At 46.9% G+C, this 25,842-nt stretch overlaps 2 protein-coding genes across 2 annotated transcripts in view; one reads left to right on the top strand and one right to left on the bottom strand.

Moving 5' to 3' along the window:
* Positions 1–17,149, top strand: part of PITRM1 (pitrilysin metallopeptidase 1) — a 34,805-nt gene extending 17,656 nt beyond the window's left edge. Inside the window, exons 13-26 of the mRNA XM_070391146.1 lie at positions 668–806; positions 6,818–6,934; positions 8,296–8,428; positions 9,740–9,860; positions 9,956–10,032; positions 10,273–10,438; positions 10,771–10,871; positions 12,171–12,291; positions 13,232–13,303; positions 13,863–13,975; positions 14,959–15,084; positions 16,011–16,156; positions 16,531–16,633; positions 16,712–17,149. Coding sequence (XP_070247247.1) covers positions 668–806; positions 6,818–6,934; positions 8,296–8,428; positions 9,740–9,860; positions 9,956–10,032; positions 10,273–10,438; positions 10,771–10,871; positions 12,171–12,291; positions 13,232–13,303; positions 13,863–13,975; positions 14,959–15,084; positions 16,011–16,156; positions 16,531–16,633; positions 16,712–16,805 — 1,629 coding nt within the window. The 3' untranslated portion in view covers positions 16,806–17,149. The remainder of the gene's footprint in view (positions 1–667; positions 807–6,817; positions 6,935–8,295; positions 8,429–9,739; positions 9,861–9,955; positions 10,033–10,272; positions 10,439–10,770; positions 10,872–12,170; positions 12,292–13,231; positions 13,304–13,862; positions 13,976–14,958; positions 15,085–16,010; positions 16,157–16,530; positions 16,634–16,711) is intronic.
* A 1,113-nt stretch (positions 17,150–18,262) lies between these two features.
* The window catches only part of PFKP (phosphofructokinase, platelet), a 66,555-nt gene continuing 58,975 nt past the window's right edge, over positions 18,263–25,842 (bottom strand). The window contains exons 17-22 of the mRNA XM_070391160.1: positions 24,292–24,456; positions 22,206–22,267; positions 21,746–21,857; positions 20,756–20,855; positions 18,757–18,859; positions 18,263–18,652 (exon numbers count right to left, since the gene is read on the bottom strand). Of these exons, the coding sequence (XP_070247261.1) occupies positions 18,508–18,652; positions 18,757–18,859; positions 20,756–20,855; positions 21,746–21,857; positions 22,206–22,267; positions 24,292–24,456 (687 nt within the window). The 3' untranslated portion in view covers positions 18,263–18,507. The remainder of the gene's footprint in view (positions 18,653–18,756; positions 18,860–20,755; positions 20,856–21,745; positions 21,858–22,205; positions 22,268–24,291; positions 24,457–25,842) is intronic.

Here is a 25,842-nt window from a genome sequence, read left to right as displayed (position 1 = left end):
CATGATTTGGTCATTTGACCTTCGATCTCTCTAAGTTATTATAATTTATTTTGCATAAAAGTTTTTTTTAATTCTCCCACTTCTCTGTAGTGTTACATACACATGAGCATTTTGTGTGCTAGTGCTTTCAGTTGTTGAAATAAACAAGGAAACACATTAAGTCACCTAACATTTTTACATTAAGCTGATGTCTATTTTGTCTTCATAATTTATAATATGTTGAATAAAGATTCAGCCTTTGAGAGATTAATAGTATAATGAGGACTAGATAAAAATTAAATTTTTTCTAATTGTCTTCAATGTAGACTGAAGTTAAAAATTTATATTAGAAAGTGTAAACAGTTTCCTTCTACAACCAAGATGTAAAGAAAATGTTGAGAATTAATACATCTAGTTGCAACATCATAACAATAATCACACTAATAATAGTAGTAACAGCATATATGAATTATGTAATTTCTACAAAGCAGGTATGATTGCAAGAATTTTATCTGGCTCACATACTCTCTCCAAGACAATCTTTGGATGAGTGCTGTTCTCACTATTTGAAATGGAACGTGGGACTCGGGACCAAGAGCACATAGGCAGAGGGGCTGGTTTAGCATGTCCGGCTTTAGTGACATCTTGTTTTAATTTGGCTCTTTTGTTGCTGTGGATGTTGTTGCAGAATAATCAGCATAAGTTGACATTATCAATGAAGCCAGATGAAAAGTATTCTGAGAAACAAGCACAAATGGAAACAGAAAAACTGCAACAAAAGGTCAGCGCTCTTTCCAAGGAGGACAAGCAGCAGATCTATGACAAAGGTCAGACTCTCAATTTTGTTCCTGGTCGTTTCTTAGCCTTTGCCCAACCCTGGTGAACTTCTTACTGAGGATATAGTTGCAGGCAAGTCTTATTTCGACCACCAGGTATTTGTTGGGCACCTGCGAAGTTCTGCATTGGGTGTTATGGGTTCAGGCCTGATAGGATGGACGCTGTTCTCAGTAAATTCGCCCCCTGTCGTTGGGCAGGAAAGGCAAGAGTGGTGGAAATGAGGCAGCTTTAGAAGGTGTATTCACTTCACATATTTTATAAAAACTTCTGTTTATCAGGTGCTATAACATGCCCCGTCCTGTGTGTTGTGTTGCAGTGTGTAGTGAACTGCCACCCAGCACTGTGGACGGTGTGAGCTGTGAGATCAGAGGAGGCGGGTCTTGTCTCAGTGATGGGGAAAGGCGTGAGCTGTGGTGAAGGCACACTCGGGTCTGTGTGGTGCAGGTGCAGTGAAGACAAAGTTGTAGAATTTCTTACAGCACCGAACATATACTTACTGGGAATCCCAGTGGTCCTACTCTTGTTTACTTAGAAGAAATGAAGTGTGTGTCCACACAAAACTGGAAATAACTCACATCTCCACCAACATACTTTGTCCATAAAATGCAATACTCCTGGGTCATAAAGAGGAACACACTCATTATTGGTGAATCTCAAGCCTTTGTTAAGGAAAATTAATTAGCCAAGCACAAAGAATACCTACTGAGTGAGGACATTTAATGAAACTCTAGAAATGGCAAAAGGACAGCGACAGAAGGCAGTTGAGGCCAGAGTGGGGGCTGGGAATAGCCTGCAGTGAGCGAAGAGGGCACTTCCTGGGTGCTAGAAATGTTCTGTATCATGATGTGGTGGTTCATTTGTCAAAACTTACTGAATTGTATCTTTTAAATTGTGAATTTCAACATGTGTAAATTATGTATTGATAAAGTCTCATTAAAATATACATGTAGTACACACAGAAATACAACACCCCTATTTTAATCAAGCTAAGTTTGAGGCGATTTAATCTAGTAAAGGCAAAATTAGTGTCAACATGCAACCTATTATTCTTTATGTCTGAATTCTTTAGACATACGGCTATTTTAGATCTTCCCATAAATTTAACATGCTAATTGAATAATAAACACAAACTTTTGTGAGTGCCAGTTGACAAGTTCCATCTATCCTTTTTTTGTTTTTATAATTGAGGTCTATTTGATATACTAATCTTGGGTGTACAACAAAATCATTTGCTATATGTATGTATTATGATGATCACAGTAAATCTAGTTAACATTTGCCACCGTACATAGATATAGATTTTCTTTCTTGTGATGAGAACTTTTAAGATTTACTCAGTAACTTTAAAATATGCAATATAGTGTTACTAACTTTAGTCACCATGTTATACATCTCATGTCTTATTTATTTTATAACCAGAAGTTTGTACCTTTGACCCCTTTCACTCATTTTCTACCTCCCACCCCTACCTCTGGCAACCACCAATCTGTTTTCTGTATCTATGAGCTTGGTTTTCTTTGTATCTGTATTTTTTATTCCACATATAACTGAGATCATATGGTATTTGTTTTTCTCTGACTTATTCATTTAAAATAATGCCCTTGTTTCATTTGTGTTGTTACAAGTGAAAGGATTTCTTTTTTCTTTGTTTATGGGTGAATGATATCCAATTATATATATATATATCTTATTTTCATTAATAATTTTTTAAAATTATTTTTTAAATTTATTTTTCTATTACAGTTAACTCTATTAGTTTCAGGAGTCTAACAGAGTAGTTAGACATTTATATACCTTTCAAAGTGATATATCTAGTATCCACCAGGCACCATGCAGTTATGACAGTATTGACTGTATTCCCTACACTGTACTTTACATCCTAGTGACCGTTTTTATAACTGGCAATTGGTACTTTTTAATACCTTTTTCTTCCATTGCCCCAGTCCCCCTCCTATCTGATGACTATCAAACTTTCTCTGTACCTATGAGTTTGTTTCTATTTTATTTCGCTTTTTTAGATCCACATAAAAGTGAAATATGGTATTTGTCTTTCTCTGACTTATTTCACTTAGCATAATACCCTCTAGGCCCACCCATGCTGTCAGAAATGGCACATTTCATTCTTTTACTAGATGCCCGGTGCACAAAATTTGTGCATGGTGGAGGGTGTCCCTCAGCCCAGCCTGCACCCTCTCGCAATCTGGGACCCCTTGGTTAGGGTCCCTAGGCCTGGCCGGTGATCAGGGCCTATCAGGGCTTTCCTTCGCCTGGCTGCCTGCAGCTGGCCCCAACCCCACTGCTGCCACTGTGGTGCTGCTCCCCCTCTCCCCTGCCACCGGTTGCCTCCCTCTGTGGGAGACAGGTGTGGGGTGCGATTGCGTGGCTGGCCCTGGCTTCCCTCTGCGGGGCGATCGCTGGCCAGCCCCGCACACCCACCATAGCATTGCTGGCCAGTGGCCTGGGCCTCCCTTTGCAGGGCAATTGATCATGGGGCTCCGGAATCGATGGCTCTGCGATTGATGGCTCCGCAGAGAGGGGCCCTGCCCACCTGCTGCAGCACCGCCAGCTGGGTAGCCTGAGCCTCCCTCTGCAGGGCGATTGACCACCCAACAGAGGGATGCCCTGCCCACCCACTGCAGCGCTGCTGGCCAGGTAGCCTGGGCCTCCCTCTTTGGGACGATCGTGGGGCGATGGGGGAGCCCCCCCACCAATTGCATCACACCCGCTTTGGCTGGTCTGGCACCAGTGCATGTCATAGCATGGTTGTCCGGAAGGTCGTCTGGATGGTCGTTCTGCTGTTCGGTCGTTCGGTTGATTTGCATATTACACTTTTATTATTATAGATCAGGGGTCCTCAAACTTTTTAAACAGGGGGCCAGTTCACTCTCCCTCAGACCATTGGAGGGCCGGACTATAGTTTTAAAAAAAGTATGAACAAATTCCTATGCACACTGCACATATCTTATTTTGAAGTAAAAAAACAAAATGGGAACAAATACAATATTTGTATTTGCATGTGGCCCGTGGGCCGTAGTTTGAGGACCCCCGTTATAGATGGCCAAGCAATATTCTGTTGTATATATTTCTCACATCTTTATCCATTTTCCATGGATAGACACTTAGATTGCTTTCATACCTTGGCTGTTATAAAGAATGCTGCAATGAAAATAAGGATGTATATTTCTTGTAGAATTAGTGTTTTTATTTTCTTCAAATGAATACCCAGAAGTGAATTGCTGGCTCATACAATAGTTCTGTTTTTAATTTTTGAGGAACCTCTATACTATTTTCTATTGTGGCTGTACCAATTTACAATCCCACCAATGGGGCACGAGATATCCTCACCAGCACAGATTATTTTCTAGGTTTTTTTTAATAGCAGTTATCCTAATGGATATAATATGGCATCTTACTGTGGTTTTTATTTGCAATTCCCTGATGATTAGTGATGTTGAGCATCTTTTCATGTCTGTTGGCCATCTCATCTGTTCATGCTCTTTAGAAAAATGTCTATTCAAGTCCTCTGCCCATCTTTTGCTATTGAATTTTATGAATTCTTTATATTTTGGATGTAAAATTCTTAACAGATATATGATTTACAAATATTTTCTCCCATTCCATATGTTGCTTTTTCATTTAGTTGATAGTTTCTTTTGCTGCGCAAAATGTTTTTAGTTTGATTGAGTTCCCACCCATTTTCCATTGTACTGTTGGTGGGTTTTTTGTTTGTTTTTGCTGTAAATAAGATTATATAAATTTCAGATATGCACCATTATAATTTGACATCTATGCACTCTATGTATTTGTGCTCATCACCAAATGTCTAGTTTCCATTCATTACAGTGTGTTTGACCACTTACCCACTTCGTCTTCTCACACTCCTTTCCTTGGTAACCACTGTTGTATTGTCTGTGTCTATGAGTGTTTCTTTGTTTGTTTTTTGTGTGTGTTAGTTTGTTGCTTTCTTGTTTTATATTCCACATATGAGTGAAATCATATGGTTTTTGTTTTTCTCTGACTTACTTCTCTTAGCATAATGCTCTCCAATACATCCATGCTGTCACAAATGGCAATTAAATCGGTGAAGCCACAATGGAAAACAGTATGGAGGTTCCTTAAAAGATTAAGAACAGATCTGTCATGTGATCCAGCAGTAGTTTTCTGGGTATTTATCCAAAGAAAATGAAACATTAATTTGTAAAGACATATGCACCCCTATATTGAAAGCATTATTTACAATAGCCAAGATATGGAAACAAACATCTTCCATTTTTACTTAAGGCCATTTGTACAGAAGGTAATGCATGCCTAAGCAACAGAACATACACTCCCTGAGTGATCAGATTCCTGGCCTGGCCGTGGAGGTGTGTGCTGTTTTTAGGAAATAGTTACTCTAGTGCACACCTGTGTGTGAACGAATGGGGGCCCGTATTACAAAAGTGTACTTTTATTTTACAGATCACTGCAGCGTTCATTAAGTAGGACACAGTGCTAGTGCATTTAGTGGTTATTTCATCTCAGTTAGTCTTACATGTGTAGTTCAGTGTGAGGAAGCAAAGTCCAGTCTAAAGATAAGCACCAAGGGAAAATGGGAATGGGAAATTATCTGATTTAAAACTCTAAATAACCTTCCAGTTTGGGAGTCTATAATGTAACATATTAAGTACTGTGAAGGGCTGTAGCTCCTTCCATTGGGAGGGAGTTCACCTGGGAGCGGATGAGACGATGCCAACGGTTTCTGTGCATTCAGAAAGGAGCAGTGGGTGTTTCAGAGGACAAGGGAGGTGGGCCTTTGAACTGTTTCCAGGACTGACAGGCAAAGAGGCAAAAGACCTCCAGGCCAAATGTATAGAAATAGAGAATGACTGAGAGTCAAGGGGTTGGGTGACTTGGTTGATTGGGGTGGGGGTGACAAAGCAGGTGAGGAGGGCCTTGGATATCCAAGAGGTTTGAGTGTAAGGTGCATGGAGCCACATCCCCCTGGTGCTGTGGGATGAGCTGAGGACGGGCCTGCGAGCGGAGGTGGGTCAGCCCGTGCTTGGACCTGGGACCCAACCCCAGCAGAGCCTGTAACAAGCTGTCCAGAAACCCACCTCTGTCAGGGGCCAGTTTTGTGGTCACTGGCTCTCTGGGAACTTCAGGGAGGTGGACCTGGAGGTCAGGGCAGCTCAGCGACAACAGGGGATCAGTTATCTTGTGACATGATGCAGTGTGTGTTTGACAGATTGTGCGGGCTGTTCACACGTGCACTACTCCGCTCTGTCCTTGGTCATGCAAGGAGCCCTTTGGTTCCCTCCTGACAGTCAGTGGTCTGTGCAGAATGGGGAAGGGGAGCCTTTCCCTCCAATCAGACTAGTGGCAGACAGGCCCAGAGCATGTGTTTTGAGCATGTTTATAGTTGGGAAAGTGTATGTGATGGGACAATAGTTTGAAAGCTCTAAAAATGAGTTCAGTCCCTCTATCTAGCATAAAACCTGGGAGTCAGGGACCTGTCTGAGCAAAGTCCCACCCCCACCAGCACAATTGTTCCTTTAGAGCAGCGATTTTCAACCCGTGTGCCACAAGAATTTTTAGCACACACATGCAATACCTGACTGTTTAGTCAGGGGCACTGACCTCTTTTCCCTTAGGTTGTCAAATAAAAAAGTGACAACCAACACAACAATAGCTGTTTGGTGTGAATCAATTGAAATTATACCTATTTTTTTTTTTATCAGATGAGCAAAAAATTTTGCATGCTGCAGAATTTTAGTAATTAGTTTATGTGTGCCATGAGATGAACAAGGTTGAAAATCGCTGCTCTAGGTCATTGAGAGTGAGGATTAGGGAAGAGCCACCTGCATTGCTTATGCTTCTGCTTCACTTTGGCCTGGCAGTGCTCACACCCCAGCACTCAGCATGGGTGGGTGCAAGTTAGCGACAGAAGAGATGAATTACAGAAGATCTTTCGGTTATTATCTTCCTAAATGTTCATACATTTCCCCCCCTTCTTCCCCCCTAGGTTTAGAATTACAGACTCAGCAAAGCAAAACTCAGGATGCCTCGTGTCTGCCGGCGCTGAAGGTGTCAGACATTGAGCCCAGAATCCCGTTCACTGAGCTGGCGGTGGCCCTGGCAGGTCAGTGGGCTCTGGCCGGCATGGTGCTCGGGCCATGTGAACCATGGGAGCACCCCTATGACTTTGTAGTCCTGCTCTTGATGCTTCCCTGGGTGCTGTTACCGCTCAGTGACGACAGACTTCTCTACCCAGGAGGGGGCTGTCCTTGCCTCCCAGTGGGGGTGGTGGGCTCTGTTCCCAGCCTCTGGAGTCAGGAGAGTGTGAGTGATGCTGTGCTGCATTAGATGCAGGTCTTAAAGGGCTCAGGCAGCCTTTGAGTCCCCACCATTACCCTCTCCAGCTCAGCCTGCAGTCTAGGCAAGGGGACAGCCTAGTGTGGAGGGACGGGAAACGCCACACAGCGCCTTGTGTCAAGGTGTGGGGAGCCAACAGGAGTTGCAGGCCCCTGGCATCTCGAGTTTCATCCTGGAGTTTCCTCCCTGGTCTGTCAGCAGCTTCTGGTTGGAAGCACAGAGGCCTCTCTGGCACAACGTTCCCTGTTGGAGTGGATATTCAGCTTCCACGTGGCAAGACATGACTTCATTGCTCTGTCCTGAAGGAATTCTAACGGCAGCCTTGCACTTTGACTTGTCTCCACCAGTGTAGGAGTGTAGAGCGTTTGAGTATCACGTTGACTTCTGTGAAGCGTCTGTCACTGGCCCTCTGTTTGTAACGGGGCCTGTCCTGTTTACCACGTCTGAGTTTTTGTGTGCATGTGCGTGCACATGCAAAGGAGACCCTGTCTTCTGGAAAGCGGGTTAACATCCCACTGATCTAATCCCCCACAGTTTGTGTTTATCACTGAAAGTCATTAAGTGATTATTATCAGAATTGGTGGGGACAGGTCAGTCACCAGTGAGTACCTTAGTTCCTCTGCTGGTTTAGGGCACTGTGCTAGGGATGTGGAAAGAGAACACAGAACGTCCCCCTGGGGAACTTGGGACCGGGGATGCCGGGGGCTTCATGGTGGGGCCATCAGGTCCTGGGGAGGGACTTGTTAGGATGAGAGGCATCTGGGCTGGGTGAAGAGTGGGGTCTGTATTGCAGGAATGACAATCCACTCTGAGTAAGGAGGTGAGGCGCACAGAGGCCAGCAGGGTCCAGCTTGAATGCCAGGGCATTTGTTGACCCAAAGCACACTGCTTCTCTCTCCTGATTCTTCAAAAAGCAAGGAGCTCTTTAGTATTAAAGACGGTTTAAATTTTACCATATAAAAGTACAATAGGGAAATTTGTCTAAATTACAGCAAATGAGTAGTATTTCTTTGCTGATATAAATTTTAAACCTCCACCCTTGAAAAGCACTACCATTTAAAAAATAACTGACTGCATGATTGCAAGTGTAATGGTAAAAATTTGGAAGTTAAACGCCTCTTTCTGCAGCTGGAGATGTCCCCGTGCAATACTGCGCCCAGCCCACCAATGGCGTGGTCTACTTCCGGGCCTTCTCCAGCCTCAACACCCTGCCCGAGGAGCTCCGGCCCTACGTGCCGCTCTTCTGCAGCGTCCTCACTAAGTAAGACACGTTTGCACACTCAGCACACGCTTGTATATCTCATTGGTGGATATTCTCTGTGTTCGTTTTGTTTCAATGCATTCATAATCTATTTTTTAGTGAATCATTTGTTTTTCATAATCCATAGCATTGTTACAGTATATAAAGGGTACAATATTTGTTGAGATTTTTCTTATGAAAATCACATTTCCTTACTAAAATATAGCACACTAAATATTTATAAGCCTTGAGTATAAGTGAAATTTTCAAAATATCTACCTCAGCAACTAAGCTCTTTAAGATTGTGAAAAGAATGATGGTTTTGCATCAGAAAATGTAAGTAATTAAGTCTGACATGTGGGCCTGGGATGTCCTTGAGCCGCCATGCCGTATGCCCTTGTCTGCGCTGGTTTTGTGGTCCTGTCATCCTGGGTGAGCAGATGCCTGAGCAGATTTGAGAGCATAGATGGGCATAGCACTGCTGGTGTGCACAGTGCGGTGCGGCCTCTGATGGGCTGGTGTGCACAGTGCGCGTGGCCTCTGATGGGCTGGTGTGCACAGTGTGTGTGCGCGTGATGTCTGTCCTGTGTCCCTGTTCCTCTGCTGGCTCTCGGAGGTTGAGGGGGCAGGCTGAGCGGGAGGTGATGGGAGCTGTCAGCTGGGTTCCTTTCCTATAATCCAGGTACGTAGAGGCTTCGAAGGGAAATCACCGCAGTAAATGGCTGGGCCCTGTGTCCTATATGCACAGGAGCTAAATGCACTGCAGAGTGACTGCACAGTTCCCTGCCCTTTTAAAAAATATGGTTCCATCTCTTTGTCCTTTTATGGCTGGGGTCATTTTAGAAAAACCTCACAGTGTCGCTTGGCTTAAATTACTTCTCTCAGTAAGAACAGCAGTTAGAATGTTTCTACCAAAAGCAACATCAGTGTAGTGATGACCTCAGCTTTTCTTAAAAATGCAAAAAGGCTTAGTTTTTAAATTTCACCCCCAACACTACCAAGTATTTGAACAGATAGTCTGTTGGATGTTTTGGAAGAACAGAGTAGGGAAGACACAGTGAACATTTGAAAGCCTAGCACTGGGAGCGCAGCTCAGCATTTTACGTTAGTGCTGGATAGCGGGTGTCTGGTGGACTGGACAGTGCTGAGTGACCCCCTGAACAGGAGACCCGGCTTCTCCTGGGGAGAGGGCCCGTGACGACTCAGCCTGCGTGTACATTTGAGGTGTAAGAAGTTTGTACAGGCGTGGACCTTGGATTGAGCCGAGCTCATAATTCAAGGTGATGGGGCCGAGATCACATTGGTGATTAGGGAACTCCCTGCTGTTCACAGGCTGGGCTGTGGAGTCCTCGACTACAGGGAGCAGGCTCAGCAGATAGAGCTGAAGACGGGTGGGATGACCGCGTCTCCCCACGTGCTCCCCGACGACTCCCACCTGGACACCTACGAGCAGGTAACATTTGTTTCTCCATCACAGGGTGTTCAAAGGTTGGTTTCTCTGGTGTCTATTTTTTTCTTTTAAATAATTTATTTTCTTTCCTGATTTAGGGTGTATTTTTTTCATCTTTCTGCCTTGAGAGAAACCTACCAGACATGATGCACCTGTGGAGTGAAATATTTAACAGGTAACTTGATTTGCAGATATGTTAATGCTGTGGCCATATCACAGGGCTGGTCTGAAGTGTGCTAAAGGGAGGTTTTACTCTCTGGTGGCTTGATTTCAGAGCCTAATTCCACTTGTAATTCCTATGGACTTGTAAAATTTCTCAGGATATGTACATTGTCTAAAAACTTACTCATTCTCCATGCTATTGAATGGGAACTGAGGGGGCTCCAGAAACTTAGCATACTCTTCCTGTCCATAGCCCGTGCTTTGAGGAAGAACAACACTTCAAAGTGTTGGTTAAGATGACTGCTCAAGAGCTGTCCAATGGAGTTCCAGACTCGGGGCACCTCTATGCATCCATCAGAGCCAGCAGGACCCTGACGCCCGCAGGGGACCTGCAGGAGACCTTCAATGGGATGGACCAGGTGATATGCAGAGGGGACCATTGGGTATTCCGGGTTAGCCAGGTCTTGCAGAGTTAATAAAATTACCTGGTACTAAATTATTTATATCTCAGAAAAGCTAACTCTCTAACTGACCAAATTTCAGGAGAAACTACCCTCCTCTCTCTTCCCCCCATTCCCACCCCTCCCCAAGGCAGGCAGGTGCATCTGGCACAGTCACAGCATCATGGTTCCCCTATCGGGGCATCTGTCTGGTTTCCAGACTAGGGAGGAGTGTCTGGTTCCTGCTCTGCCCCAGTAGCTCCCTGCTCTGCTCGGGGTGTCTGCTCTATGTGCTGGTTCCTTTGGCTTAGGTGAGGTTGATGAAGAGAATCGCAGAAATGACAGACATCAGCCCCATCCTGAGAAAGCTCCCGCGCATCAAGAAGCATTTATTAAACTGCAACAATATGAGGTAGGGGTTTGTGGTTTGTCCTGAGCAAAGATAGTAATGATGCATCCAGTTTCATTGAGTGTAGCGTGGAGATGCTCTTCAAGTGAAGGTGTAGGTTATAGAATTGATTCTAGACTTCAGTGTTCTAATTAAGAAATTTCATATGGGAAAATTTCATCCTAGAACTGTGAGGTGGATTTACTGCAAATATTTAGTCGTATTGCTCCTAAAAGTAAACAGCACGTGTTCTGTAAATGAGCCGTACGTGAGACCCAGTGCAGTTAGCTTGCTCAAGACCAGAGTAAAAATGCAAAGTTCTTGTGAGATTAATTATGACACGATAGTTTAGGAAAACACCTAGGAGCAGAGCCGTCCACATACAGTTGGCCCGAAGCCCACAGGTTTGTGAGCGTGAGCAGAATGTAAAAATGATTGACATGTTGTGTTATCAGTGACACGGATGTAGGTTAGATTGTAGCTCTACGTGGGGAGTCCCAGGACCTTCCCCGTCAGTTTCTTGGACTCGCCAGCAGGTTTCCCCAGACCATCTGGGTGGCAGGAGGGGAGCCTAAGCTTGGTGAGGGGCCTGCCCTGGGCAGAACTGACTGACAGTTTCGGGCCAGCACGGACGCTTGTACCCATAGTGCCTTAGGCAGCTAACCACTTGTACCTTCTGTTTCCTCCTCCATAAAACAATACTTTGAAGATTTATGGCAAAAAAGAAAAGAATGCATTGCAGTCAGTATAGTGCCTGGAATATAGTTAATTACTATAATGGTGTGTAATTTAACTGAAATAAATTTAGGATTCAGGGCCAAAAAAAGAAAAATACACTGTCAATTTACTGTATAGTTCCAATAACTCATAGTATTATCTGTGATTCTGTAGAATTTGGAAGGATTATATAAAAATACATTTTTGAGAGAATAGGTGGCAACTTACAATTTCCTAGTTTAATGACCAGTTTACACCTGCAAACTGTTGACTTCCCTTCTAGACAGGAATTGCAGTTCCAGTCTATGATAGTGTAAGTGTGAAGGTGTTGGCAGCTTCAGGGAAACAATATTTAGAGTCAGAAACGCTGTCTTTCATCTTGACAACGGTATTAGCTGTAAGCCATTGAAAGATAAGACAGGCTTTCTGATTACTTGAAAGCATTGTGGTGAAGTATCAAACTGTGATATTTCCATATTTGGCTACTGTTTCTTTTTAATATTTTTGAGCATTGTTTTATACAAAAACAATATATTATCTCCTTTTTATTGTTATTTATACTAGATGTAGTAAGGGTTTCCTGTTCATACGTGATTTTTTAAACAGATGTGCAGTGAATGCGACCCCGCAGCAGCTATCTCAGACGGAACGAGCAGTGGGAGACTTCCTCAGAAGCGTGGGGCGAAGCAAGAAGGAGCGGAAGCCGGTGCGCCCACACGTGGTGGAGGTGAGAGCCCTCCCAGGGAAGGACGGGTGCCAGACTGTCCTGTGTGCGGGCGCTGGCGTCCGCATTGCTGATGAGACCAGGTTGGGTGCGGCCCAGGGCTGACCCAGTTAGAAGTGAGTTCAAACCCTCTAATTTGGCCTTGTGCCCTGTGCTCCTATTGTCTCTGGAGCGCTTGGGCACACTCTCCCGATGAGGCAGGACACTGGGTTCTGAGATATGCTCTTGTAAGAACAGCCAAAAATGGTGCCCTGAGGAGGCCGTTCCGGCTGCAGCTAGAGGCTTTCCCCCGACTCAGCAATGCACTGTAGGCCGTCTGTCAGTGGTTCTCAACCTTCTGGCCCTTTAAATACAGTTCCTCATGTTGTGACCCAACCATAAAATTATTTTCGTTGCTACTTCATAACTGTAATGTTGCTACTGTTATGAATCGTAATGTAAATATCTGATATGCAGGATGGTCTTAGGTGACCCCTGTGAAAGTGTAGTTCTATCGCCAAAGGGGTCTCGACCCACAGGTTGAGAACCCCTGCTGGTAATCACATCTAGTAAGCGCTAGGCATGTGATTAACTTCCAGAGTGGCTCTAATCTCGCTCACCTGGGTCAGCAGAGAAGCCTCACTCCTCACGCACAAGGCTGACAATATGCACATTCTACAGAGGATGAACTTTCGCTTTCCCCTTGGTTATGTCCATGTGATCCTCATCCCCCAATGGACCTGCCCCCCTGCCTCTCAGAGTCCCAGCTGAAGGGGTTTGGTGCCTCAGCTCCCAGACCATCTGAAAATCCATAGAAATCTATGTAGTTAAAACGTTGTTGAAAACACCAAAGCAAATGCGCCCTAACACTTGTTATTAGCTCTATGAGTTTTCTGGAATGTATCATCTTAGCTATTTGAAGTGAGTTTAGGATTTTTCTCATTTCTCTTGGAACCACTTTCAGAAAGCTGTGCCTAACGGATGTGGAGGAAGCGCACACGTTAGTGGATGCCAAGTCGTCAGAAAGATGATCACAGTAAGTGAACACAGCCCTGTCATTTCAGAACCAGCCAGCCCAGTTCGACTCTGGATAGGCTGGCGGCCCATTCCAGGTTGCCAGTCAGTCCCTCACTGCTGGAACGCAGGACCAGGGACTCCTGTCTCTCGTCCTGGTGCCCATGAAGACCTCTGTGCCTCCACATGGTCTCATCACCATGCCTCTATTTTAACTTGACTGCCGAGTCAGTGTTAATTCACCAACTGGGCAGTGGTGTCCTGCCCGCACACACAGCTTGGTGATCTGGGCATTGGGTTTGGCTCATCACAGAGAGGGCAACTGACTGTTCCTGGAGAGAAATGGAAAGGAAAGGAAAGCTCGCACAGTCGGTGACCGACAGAAATGACGTAGAACGAGCTGTTTCATTGTGGCTGTGTGGCGTGTTGTGATCGTCAGTGCCTTGCTCTCAGATGAGACCGTGGCTGGTGATGCCCACAGGAAGTAGGACATTCAGAAGTCCAGGTGGCACCTGTACGGGAAGCACCCATGGGCCACTCCCCATGACGCAGCCTGACCGGGCCTTCCCTTCCCTCCGCAGGAGCCCACTTTCACGCCCTGCCAGATGAAGACACACTTCCTGCTTCCGTTCCCCGTGAACTACGTCGGTGAATGTGTCAGAACTGCCCCCTACACGCACCCTGACCATGCCAGGTACAAACGAGGAGGGCAAGGAAATCATGACTCCAAGGAGGAGAGTCGGGGAGGGAAACGTGGTGGGTCCGAGAGACTCAGAAACAAGCGGCTGCCCAGGCTCCAGAAGTGCACAGAGAAAATGAGTCACATTGCTCAGCGTTTCTGTCCGTTTATTTCCGTATCTGTAGGAAAGGGGCATGCTCTGTATGCTAGGCCATCAGGGTGGGAATGTGCATTTCGATGACTAGAAAGATGTAGTGAGACCATGAAAATGTTACAAGAGGTATCTGTGGGTAGTGGGATTATTGATCTCTTTTGCCTCTTTTTGTATTTTATAATTTTCCAATAGTGAATGTGTGTTCATTAGGTAACATAGAAGTAATAGAAGTTTCTAAAGAAAAACACGTGGAGGGCAAACCCCTGTGGGCAGAGTGGAGCCCGCCCGTGAGGACGGCACAGCCATCCTGCCCCATCTTTAGGAACACGCTTCTCCCTTCAGCTTCTCACCAGGCTGTGTCCCCTGCTGGGCCGAGTGCTCACACAGAGCAGGGCCTCCTGGACTCATGCGGATGGCAGTCACGGTGTGGCCCCGCTCACTGTGCCCTGGGAAGGTGCTTTCCAGATCATCCTTTTCCTTCCAGGGCATCAGCTGTTAGCATTCATACTGGCAGTTAGTGGGAACATAGAAAATGCACACTCCAACCAAGGGAAACCCTAGGGAAGATGCCTGTTGAAAGTTAGTCAAGAGCCTTCCATGTGCGCATGCACACACTCAACACTGATGTGGGGGTCCAAGTTGTGGCTGCAGCTTTAACATGCTCCCTGTGGGTGGGAAGAGGTTAAGAGGGAGCTAGAAGTGTGTGGGAAGGTGTGTCCACTGCCACCCGTCATTTAAGCCACTGCTTTATTTTTGTCTTCACCTAATTATACACTTGACATTTTTAAAAATTACTTCCTTGCCAGCCATGTTTTTAATTTGCATTCTTAATCATTTATTTCAGTCTGAAGATCCTGGCACGTTTGATGACTGCAAAATTCTTGCACACAGAAATTCGAGAAAAAGGTGGTGCCTACGGTGGAGGCGCTAAACTCAGTCATAATGGAATATTCACCTTTTATTCATATAGGTGAGCTTTTCTCTGACCATCTCATACATGTGGACACAATGTCATGTCACTGACAGTCACTGGCTCAAAATCATCAGTATCATACCTCAGTGGGGTGAGCGTTAGAAACAATTGTTCCCACTTTCCCCACCTCTTCGGCACTTAACCACACCCAGCACTGTCCTTTCGGTTTTAGGGATAGCAGGAAGGAACAGGAAACTTTGTGCCTTAAATGAATCCTGGCACTTTGGTGACAAGCATATTTCAGTAGAAGGTGACCTGAGCAGTGTTCTGGCTGATGGAATTGTAGAGGCTGGGCTCCTGGCTCCACTGACTGCATTTGCCCATTTAACTTTCTCTGCCTGAAGACACGCATCCTAATGTTCTAGGGAAAGGACTCTTTGTGCCTCTGAGGCACTACTCTTTACCCCTGACTGCTGCAACTTCTGAACATTTCCTAGTGGCCGGGCTGGGAGCTGCAGCACAGAAACCACCACCTAAGGCCCCCGTCTCCTGGCCCCTGTAGTCCGTAGTATTGGGCAAAGGCCTCTGCAGCCCTTTCCACTGAGACGGTGCCGGGGCTCCAGGATTGGCCCAGATTGGGTGATTATTCAGCTATTCTGAGTGCGTCCTTTGGAAAGGAGCGTTTTCATTTAACCTTTCTTCGAGTTTCTCCATGAGTCTTTCATTCAGTCTGACGTTTCCTCCCAAGTAAGTCGCAGTGGGTGCATTAAATAACCTGGTGTGAGGCTGGGTGAACAAACCCCATCTTTAAGGGCAGGGAGAGGGTCAGATGGCCTGTGGCCAGGTTTAAATTTCCAGAGTGTTGATTTTTGGACTAAGCATAAAGTTAATAGCTATAAAGTGTTGAAGCTGTGAAGTCAGCATGTGATTATTGCTTATTTTTTTGTGGTAAACGTGAGTAACTAACTGTTCGGGTCTCCCAGGGATCCACGTTCCACAGAAACACTCCAGTCTTTTGTGAAGGCTGTGGACTGGGCCAAGTCTGGGAAGTTCTCACAGCAGGACATTGACGAGGCCAAGCTCTCCGTGTTCTCTGCTGTGGACGCTCCTGTGGCTCCTTCGGACAAAGGTACGTGGAGTAGAAAACACAAGCACCTGGATGGATGGTGCGACCAGACAACTCCAGGCTGAGTTCCCGAGATGTGTACCCATCTCACCTAACCTCCCGCCGCCACCTCCTTTGTGACACGCCAGTGTCCACCTTGAGAATGAGCATCTCGGTTGGCTGCTTGAAAGGGGTCGCATTTCACCATCTCAGAGCTTCAGTGACTGCCAGTGCCCTGGGCAGGGGCAGAGACCATCCTGACTCGGCCCTCACTCATCTCCATCCTCTTCCCCAAAGGGGCCTGGGTCAGGGTCAGCCACCTAGGAGCAGGGTCTGTGGAACGGTCAGCCGCCGCATGCTGTCCCTGCCAGCTTCCCCAGTCACCTGTGTTCCTTCAGGGCTGGACCACTTCCTATACGGCCTCTCAGATGAGCTGAAGCAAGCGCACAGGGAACAGCTCTTTGCCGTCCACCGCGACGGTCTCATTGACGTGAGCAACAAGTGAGTACGGTCACGTGTCCTGAAGTGTGAACCTGCGGGCGGCTGATGTGGAAACAGTCCTGACCCCCGCCTTTTCAGGTACCTCGGTGTCGGGAGGAGCACCCACGGGCTGGCTCTGCTGGGACCAGAGAACACGAAGATCGCCAAGGACCCGTCCTGGATCATCAGATGACAAGGAGCTGCGGCTGTGCTCGGGACGCGGCTAACGTGGCTCACAGGCCCCAGAGAAGCAAACCGAGCCAAGTTTAATTTGGAAGGTTTTTCCCAAGTATCTTCCTCATTTATTAATCTTAAAATTTTGCCAAAGGTATGTATGTACTTGCCTGTCAGGTCATCCCCAAACTCTTCTATCTTAAAGTGGGTGATCATGAAGAATGGAAATAATCATGTAATAATCATGTATTAAGTTGTGTAACAGATGCACAACTGTTGTAAGACTTTCTGATAATGATAGAACATTTATTTAAATACTTAAAATAAAAGGCAACTCTGACCTACCTGTGCTTTAGTCATTTTAAATGACATTTTGCTAAGTAGCTCTTAGGACCTCTAATAAAAAAAATGAGTGAAATGAATAAGTGAACAAAGGTATGCCAACATCGTTTATAAAAAAGTGTGGTCACACCAAGGACCTGGGGAAAATTCTGGACAGACACACCCTCAGCAAGGCAGCCTGATGGGATCCCTTTCGCGAGCTGGTGTGTTTGGTGTTAATAAGCATTAACTTGTTCCCATTTTGTCTTTACTGAAGGGCTCTGTCTCATCTGTTGCTCACTTTACTTTTTTCAGACAGAAAGTGAACTTCTCATTTAATCCTCACGTCCTAAACTCGGCCACCGGCAGAGCGCCTTCTGTGTTGCGCAGGTGATGCGCTGCGCGTTCCACAGACGAGTTCAGTGGCCACTGCGCCCAGCAGGGCTGTCCACGCCCTTTCCAGCAGGCCTGGATGATCCTTAGCATTTTTAAGCAATCAAGTATTTTTTAGTTAAGGTTTGCACATTTAGTTAGACATACTGCTCTCGCACACCTAGTAGACTACAGTGTAGTGTAAACATAACTTTTATGTGCACTGGGGAGCCCAGAATTTGTGTGACTCGCTTTATTAGGACACTGGCTCTTTTGCGTGGTCTTTCCGTATTTCTTATCAGCTGCCTTCTCTGATGTGCACAACTCCTTCCCACACGGCTGGTGGACAGGCTGGTTCCTCTCACCCCAGACGAGAGCAGAGGCTGGAGAAGAGACAGAAATGCTTTTCCCTCCAGACACTAGGTGACATGTCTTACCCTCCTCAGTGCACAGCTAGGACTGAGGTCGAGTGTGGAAGCTCACCTTCTTCCCGACGCACGTGTTCGTGGTGGTTTTAAAGGAGCCCGTGTGGCCGGAGTTGGTCACCTCCCCTGGGGTCCTGGTCTGGGCCTTCTCTGCACACCTGCCATGTCCCAGGTCTGTGTGTCACAGCATTGCCTTTCCCTTTGTGACGGCTTTGTGCAGCCTACTTCACTGATCCCTATAAAAATACATGACTAGTACCAGCCCACGAAACTGCCTGTGAACCTTTGGTAGCTGCCCCCAGATCCTGAGGTTTAAATACCTACTGAAAAAAAATCAAAGGCACTTAGTACCGTGGTCTGAGTTTTAGCCAAATGTTTAATTCCACTGGGAATGCATATGGTAAAGCAGGAGACGGTGTGTGACACAGCAGACAACTCACTGGAGGCTTAGGATCCAATGGGGATGTGAAAGGTACAGGGCGGTGCTGTGTGATTGGGGATTAACGTCCACAGTACTCACATAAAGTGCTGATAAATAACATACGTGTTACAAAAATGGGCGGTAAACAGGAAGTCCGAGGAATCGCTGGCGGGCAGTGGCGCCTAGATGGCTGCAGGCTCCTCGGGGCCGGTGTGAACGTGCTCCAACTGGCTCATGTCAGAGACCTCATAGCTGGCCTTGTACTTGGCCAGGATCTTCATGAGGGGCCGCAGCTTCAGCCACCACTGCTCTTTGGGAATTCTGTGCCTGCAGATGAGAGGGGCAGGGGTGAGAACAGGGACTGTGACGGTGGCGTCCCTCTGTCCTTGACTCTTGTCCCCATTCCTTCTCCTGCAGTAAGGTTTACTTACTCAAAGTCTGTCTTCTCCTTCAGCTCTGCCACAGGCTGGAAAAGAAGGTTTCTTTGGCATATTCCCAGCACACAGACGGAATCATCGTTTACAAACTTTCTTCCTATAAAGGACAGAAAGTGACCTGAGAATGGCTGCTTGGTTGTGTGGGAAGGTCAGGTGAAATGGCCTGTGAGGCCAGCAAAGTGGCCAGAGAAGGTTTGCTGACGGGAGGGAGCAGAATCCTGTGAGGAGATTGAAGAATTGGGACTTCTCACATCCTCCCTGGGCAGAAGCCAGACTCCCAGGATCCCTGGGGCTGTGACGAGGTGGGCGGAGAAAACCCTGTGAGTCCCAGTCAAGATTCGGGGAAAGAGGCAGAGATGATGGGGCACCCTCGCTCCACATTAGCCCTGAGAGGAGCTGTTCGCTGTGCTTGGCAGTGAGACACCCCATGGGGAGTAAGGGGTGAATGCATAGCTCACCAAGTACTGGGCTGGGAAGATTGGCTTAAACTGCAACAGGGGTTCAGGGCCATGCTAGTAAGAAAGTACACTCATGACTGCACGTACTGTGAGTAGCTGGGAATTGATGAGATAAGCTTCCTTAGATGACAGTGAAAAGAAGAAAATAAATCCAGGTTTATTTTTATGGGATGAAATATAAAAGTAGAAGTTAATGTAAAAAATATTAGTAGAAAAAAAGTCAAAGCCAGTTCTTGGAAGACTGAATTTAGTTTGAAACTTTACATCTCTGTGTTTGCATAAGTCAAACACTGGAAATACACTTAAACACACAGATCTGGGAAGATTGGTCAAGAAAACGGAGGGGAGGGACTTACAGGTACCAGCACAATAACTAATCCTGCAGTGATGGGACCAGAAGGGCTACAAAGCATCAAAAACAAAAGAGGACATGATGAAAATCTTCATGGCAAAGTTTTTGAAAATTTACATGAACTTGAAAAGTACGTAGAGGACGTAACTTACAAAAGGGATGCAAGAAACAAACATGAAAAAAAGATTGACAAAAATGAGCAAACAAACACAGATAATTCTATATAAACAGTAAAGAAATTGAGCAGGTCAGCCTCCCCTGCCCTACAGAGAAAGCTACAGAACCTTTGATGGAGGTGTCTGGAGTTTATTAACATTGAAAAATGAAAACATCTTACAAATTATTTCTGGGAGGAACCCCCCGACTGAGAAAGTTAGGACAAGCTTGACCTAGCACCTGACGGACAGGATGACCAGGAAATGGCCAAAGCAAAAACCCAGACCAGCTGGGGCTGGGGGGTTGTTCCCCAGGAAGGCAAAGTGGGCTTAACACTAGGAAATGCATTTAAGACTTAAATGACCATGCCATATGATGCAAAAAGTGTGTAAGATCCTTTCATGATTGAAAAGTATGTAGTGAACAGAGTATCCAAGAGCAAGCAATAAATAGCAGGAAGAATGAATGACTTCAGTTAAATGTTACTAAGAATTTGTAGTCCCAAAGTATTGAAGGCATTCCCTACTCAAAGTGGGACTAATAACACCCTGGAAGGTTTGATCAGACAGTGAACTCTGAAGGAAGTGGCGGGATGGTTACACATCCGACGTTATGCTGAGGGGCGGGGAGGGTGGAGTATGGGAGCGGCACACACTTCGGTGGACGGGAAAACAGTCTGGATATCTCTGCTCCTTCCTTGCCTGCTCTAAAAAGGAGTCGTGAATGAGTCAAGAAGAAAATCTGAAAGTATCTTCAGGGCCAGTCCAAAGTGGTCCAGGTGGCAAAGGGAGAAAACAAGGAGAGATCACATCGGAGGGTCTTGCAGAGGAGCCCACATGTGAACAGCAATTTTACTAAGAAGAGTGTCACTGATGACCGATGCCTCCCATCTCTAATCAGCGGGAGTAAAGCATTTCGTATCCATCACATTTACACCTAATTATAACCGTGAATGTCGTATCTAGCAGCCATGGAGTCTGGTAAGAGTGAAAGCGTCATGTGCACAGGCCACCCCGCCACTCAGCACCTTTTCCTTGTGCCTCCTTCAGCTTCCCGGTGATCCACTGCATGGCCCGGGCGGAGATTTTGGTTCCAAAGTTTCTGTCAAATGGGGAAGGCGCTCCTCCCTGTGGGTGGTTAGTTACATGTTAATTAAACAACCACACCTTCTTGGCTGTTTACTTTAAAAAATGAAGTAGAAATAAATTACTATTCAACAAAGTTCACATCACGTTTGTAAATATGGGCTTTGAAGGTTTGTTTTGTTAAATTTTACCTCCTTGTGCATAGTTGGGACCAGACAAAAGCAAGCCCATGACTGCTGCCCACGAGGCTGAGCCTGTGAGGCAAGTACCACAGCACTCTCGTCACCTTCGGGTCGGCATCATTTTAAATATTCTTTCAGGATTCCTTAACCTTATTTTGGGATGCGGAAGGGGGTCCCAGTTTCCTTTCACAAAATACACACCTGCCTAGCATTGCGTCATAGATTCAGGAGATTCAGGGACCCACGAATGTGAACAATGGGCCCAAAGTTAGAAGTTCCTAGGACACAGGAGGGGTCAATGGTGATGGGACAAGGACAGGTGTGCGGTCAGGAGGCGGGGCCTGTGCTTCCAACCCACCCTGCTTGTCATCCGGAGCACTTACAGAGCGCGTCCGGGGTTCTTTCCACCTCGCTCTGATTCCGTGCAAATCTCAAATAAGTATCACTTGTCTGATGTTCCTATTTGGATGCTTATTTTTGCCCAATATTGAATGAGATACTTTGAATAAGGTTTTCCAGTTAATTGATATTCCTATATGAAAGTTGACCATTTCCTTAAGATGACCATCTACCCAAATTTCACAACGGAATTCCTAAAGCTGGTGATATCTGGTATGACTTCTAACTGGAACTGGAACATGGTTCAGATGTTTTTAATCATCCATCTAAAAGGAAGTCACATGACTAACAGCTCCCCTTGCTGTTTTGCGGGACTGGGGCCACTCGTGAGGGATGGGGTGCCGGCCCTACCTGCTGCATGTGGCCCAGCACGTTCTTCCTACAGTCGAACACCCCTTTGCCCTCCTCTGAGTAGAGCTGGTAGATGAAGTCGGTGGTGTAGTTCTCGTTGCAGTTCTCGTTTCTGAAACGGGAAGCAGGGGCTCAGGGCTGGGGGGGCGCCTGCCCCGCGGGCACTGAGAGGACGTTACAGCCACCTCAGTCCTGATCCCGTGCATGACTGCACACATTTTCTTCTCTTATAAATATCAGTGGTGTAGTTCAAGTAATTACAAAGCAAAAATGAATTTTTAAAGATTACCCTCCACTCATTTGAGTATATGCAAGTTTTTCGCACAAGCCCAGCATCTCCGCTGCGTCCTCCCAGCAGGACCCAGGATGGTGGTGGAGAAGCAGGGCCCCCCCCATTTCAGATGGCAAAGTGGGTGATTTCTGAGAAGCCAGGTCTTAGATGAGAATTGAGATCTGTTACCTGACCACAAGGCCCCTCTGAATGCAGGTCTTCATCTTCTCTGTCAGGTGCTCCACATTGGACTAGGAAAGAGTGCTACATTAGTCACACGGGAAACCTACTAAGCACCTACTGTGTGCCAGGCACCGTGCAACCCTAACTGCTGAACATAGCAGCTGCTCTGAGCTGACATTTTGGTGGCGAGCACAACAGAAAATACATCAGGTAGTCTACGGCCATACCACCCTGAACACGCCCGATCTCGTCTGATCTCGGAAAATACATCAGGTAGTGACAAGCCCTGCGGTGAAGATTACAAACAAGGTCATGTTATTGGGCATATGTAGGGGGTGGAGCTCAGCTTCCATGGGAAACACTTTCCAAAATAGGTTTCCATCCTAAAACCTTAATCCGTATATTCTGTGTCCTTGCCTAAGCTTATAAATTTATTTTATTGCTTCTTACCTATTTTCGTGACAATATTTTTTATCTTGGAGGAAAATATCTGTCACCTCACTTTATATAGAATCTCATACATATGGTTGCCTAGCGAGCATTTCCAGGCCAAGAGAAATTTTTCTAGACTCAAACTTGTGCACAAATTCCCTAAGGAAAGGAATACTGTATCTTGAGAGAAAAAAAAAAATGCAAAAAATGAGATAATATACATACAAGCAAATCCCATTCATCACTACATTTGTTAGCACCTACTTTGTGCCTAGAGCGATGGCATGGGATGGTGAGGCACTATCTTTAGGCAGGTGTGTGAAGTATAAATGTTTAATTCAATGTTGAAGAGAAATTCATAGGTCAAGATTTAAGAAAAATCACAGATAAGTAAAAACATCAAGTATCTCTCTACTTGATTTATTCGGTACAAAAGTAACAAAATCATAGCTTTTACAAAGTTGTTTTATTTGTGCTTTTGTGTATTTCAGCTGTGTTTACTGATCAATGCCTGTCCTGAACAGGCTGACCTCCAACCATGCCTGGGCTGAGCGACCAAACTAACTTGTGCTTGCCCCACCAGCCTCCACTAAAAGCTGGGAGCCCTGGGAGACCCTTATCCATTTGGAAGAATAGCCATCGCGATGTGACCATTTAAAAGCAGCAGGGACACCCGAGTGAGCCCTCATGACAACCCTATTGGGACTGTGGGGTGCTGATGGCATGTCAGTGTGGGTCCCTCGACTCCATCATCAGTCCTACTCTGGCAGGGGTGCTGGGTGAGCAGGCTGCCCTGTGTATATATGGGAAATCTCTAATGTGAACTGAAAACTGCTCTAAAATAAAATCGGTTAATGAAAAAAACAAGGAAGTGAGCTGCAGGGAAGGGCAGGAGGTAAGTCTGGTTCCCATTTTGTTTATAGTTGGCAGTGCCCACCAAGTGCATTGAGCCCACTGCTGTGTCCCACACAGGGCAGGAGGCGCCACGCGTTCCTTCATTAAATCCCACATTTTAGTGGACAGAGCTGCTTGTCCTGTGGCCACTGGGCTCCAGGAAGGGGGTTAACCACTGCGACCTTCCCACACTTGGACCACAGGCACCGGAAGCCTCGGGAGCCCAGTGCTCATCCTGGGAAGCACTAGCTGCCCTTGTCAAATGGCTACAGAAACAGCGGCTGCTCAGTGGAGGGAACTGCGCAATCCTGGGTGAGTGGAAGCCGCCTGACCCATGAGCTCATGCTGTCACTGCCCATAGAGCTCTAGCACAGAGTCAGTGCATCTGCACACAACCTGGATTGGGGCGAGGGGTCGGGGGACGGGGTGGGGGTAGGTCGCTGTAAGTGCCTATGACCTGGTGTATCGCACCATCTAAACAACAGGGTTGGGGAGTGGCTCAGTGGTTGAGCATCAATCTGTGAACCAGAATTGATTCCTGGTCAAGGATTGATTCTTGGTCAAGGCACATGCCTAGGTTGTGGGCTTGATACCCAGTGTGGGGCGTACAGGAGGCAGCCGATCAATGATTCTCTCTCATCATTGATGTTTCTATCTCTCTCTCCCTCTCCCTTCCTCTCTGAAATCAATAAAAAAATAAATAAATAAAAACAACAACAACAAAAAAGGCAGCACTGAAGGACTCGGAGACAAGCACACCGCGTACCTGCAGGTCTCGGATGTCGAAGGGCTCTTCGAAGATGTAGGCGGCGTCCGCACCGGCCGCCAGGGCCCCCATGTTAGCCAGGTAGCCGCAGTAGCCTCCCATGGTCTCGATGATGAACACGCGGCGCTTAGTCCCGCTGGCGGACTGCTTGATGCGGTCGCACGTCTGGACACAGAGAAGGACGGGTCATTCCAGCACGTGGCCGGCCGGTGCTGGGACGGGAGCGGCCAAGAGCCCGGCAGGTCCTGAGTGTCTGCCACACAGGGGCAGACACGGCCGGCCTCGGTCTTGGCCTCAGTCACTAGGAAGTTCTGTTTGGTTTTCTTCTAAAAGGCTCCCCAAGCCTGGCCGGTGTGGTTCAGTGGTTGAGGTCGACCCATGAACCAAAAGGTCGCTGGTTCAATTCCCAGTCAGGGCACGTGCCCAGATTGCGGGCTTGATCCCCGATAGGGGGCGTGCAGGAGGCAGCCGATCGATGATATTTCTCTCTCATCAATATTTCTCTCTCTGTCCCTCTCTCTCCCTCTCTCTTTAAAAATCAATAAAAAAATTAAAATAAAGAAATAGAAGCCCCCCTCCCCCATTACCTTTGGGTTTGATCACCCTCAACCTATGCCAGGGCACCTCTACTGAGGTAGACGGTGGCTCTTAGACAAAGGCCCCACGAATCTTCCAGACACATGGATGGCAGGTCTCCTAAGGAAATGTCAGCCATCACCCTCTTCAGGACACAGAGAAACCCACACGCTGCCACCAGGTTGCTGTCCTCTCTTCTCAAACCTACCAAGCCACTAACCAGTTTCATCTATGAAACGCTCTGATGCAACCCTTGCCTTCCCCAGCATTGAGTCACATCACCTTCTTCCTCAAGTATTTCAAAGCCTTCCTACAGACCCCCCGGGGCAGCCCACTCCAGCGCTGTCCTGCTCCGGGGCCCTCACACACACTGCCCGTGGTGGGCTGGATAATGGCCCCCAGGTACGCAGAGGGAGGGCTGACCAGGGACAGGTCAGGTCACACTGAAGCAAGATGCTGCCTGCAGGCCTCCCAAATGAGAAGGGATCACAGGCCACGCTCGCAACAAGGGCAGCTCTAGGAGCCAGAAGAGTAGAACAGGTTCTCCCAGAGCCGACGGAGGGTGCACGCCTGCCAACACCTTGGCCTCAGCCCAGTGAAATCCTCTCGGTCATCTGGCAGCAAAGGAGCCGGCGTCGGCCCCTTCCTGCCTTATCAATGTGACCCAGACGTGAGTGTCATCCCTCAGGAAAACCGCCTGACCGCCAGGACGAGACAGCTCCCAGGCAGGCTCCCCGACACTCCTGCCTTTCTTCACAAACGCCGCCTCAGCCCACCTCCTGCACCTTCCGTATAATCATTTGACCTGGGCTGTCTCCCTCACTGGTCACAGGCTGGGCTCATCTGCCTGGGACACAATTGGGGCTCCGTCCATATCTGGCCGTGACTGGAATCAAAGCATCCCACCCATCCATCAGCCAGTGGAGGCTGTGGCACGGACTCCTGGGACTAAACCATCCTGCATCTCCAGGGAAA

The sequence above is a fragment of the Myotis yumanensis genome, unplaced genomic scaffold (genome assembly GCF_028538775.1).
Source record: "Myotis yumanensis isolate MYYU_CA2020_CCGP unplaced genomic scaffold, mMyoYum1.0.hap1 SCAF_1, whole genome shotgun sequence".
Classification (NCBI taxonomy): Eukaryota; Metazoa; Chordata; class Mammalia; order Chiroptera; family Vespertilionidae; genus Myotis; species Myotis yumanensis.
Note: the sequence above shows the minus strand (reverse complement) of the source record. Positions and strands in the feature narration are given on the sequence as shown.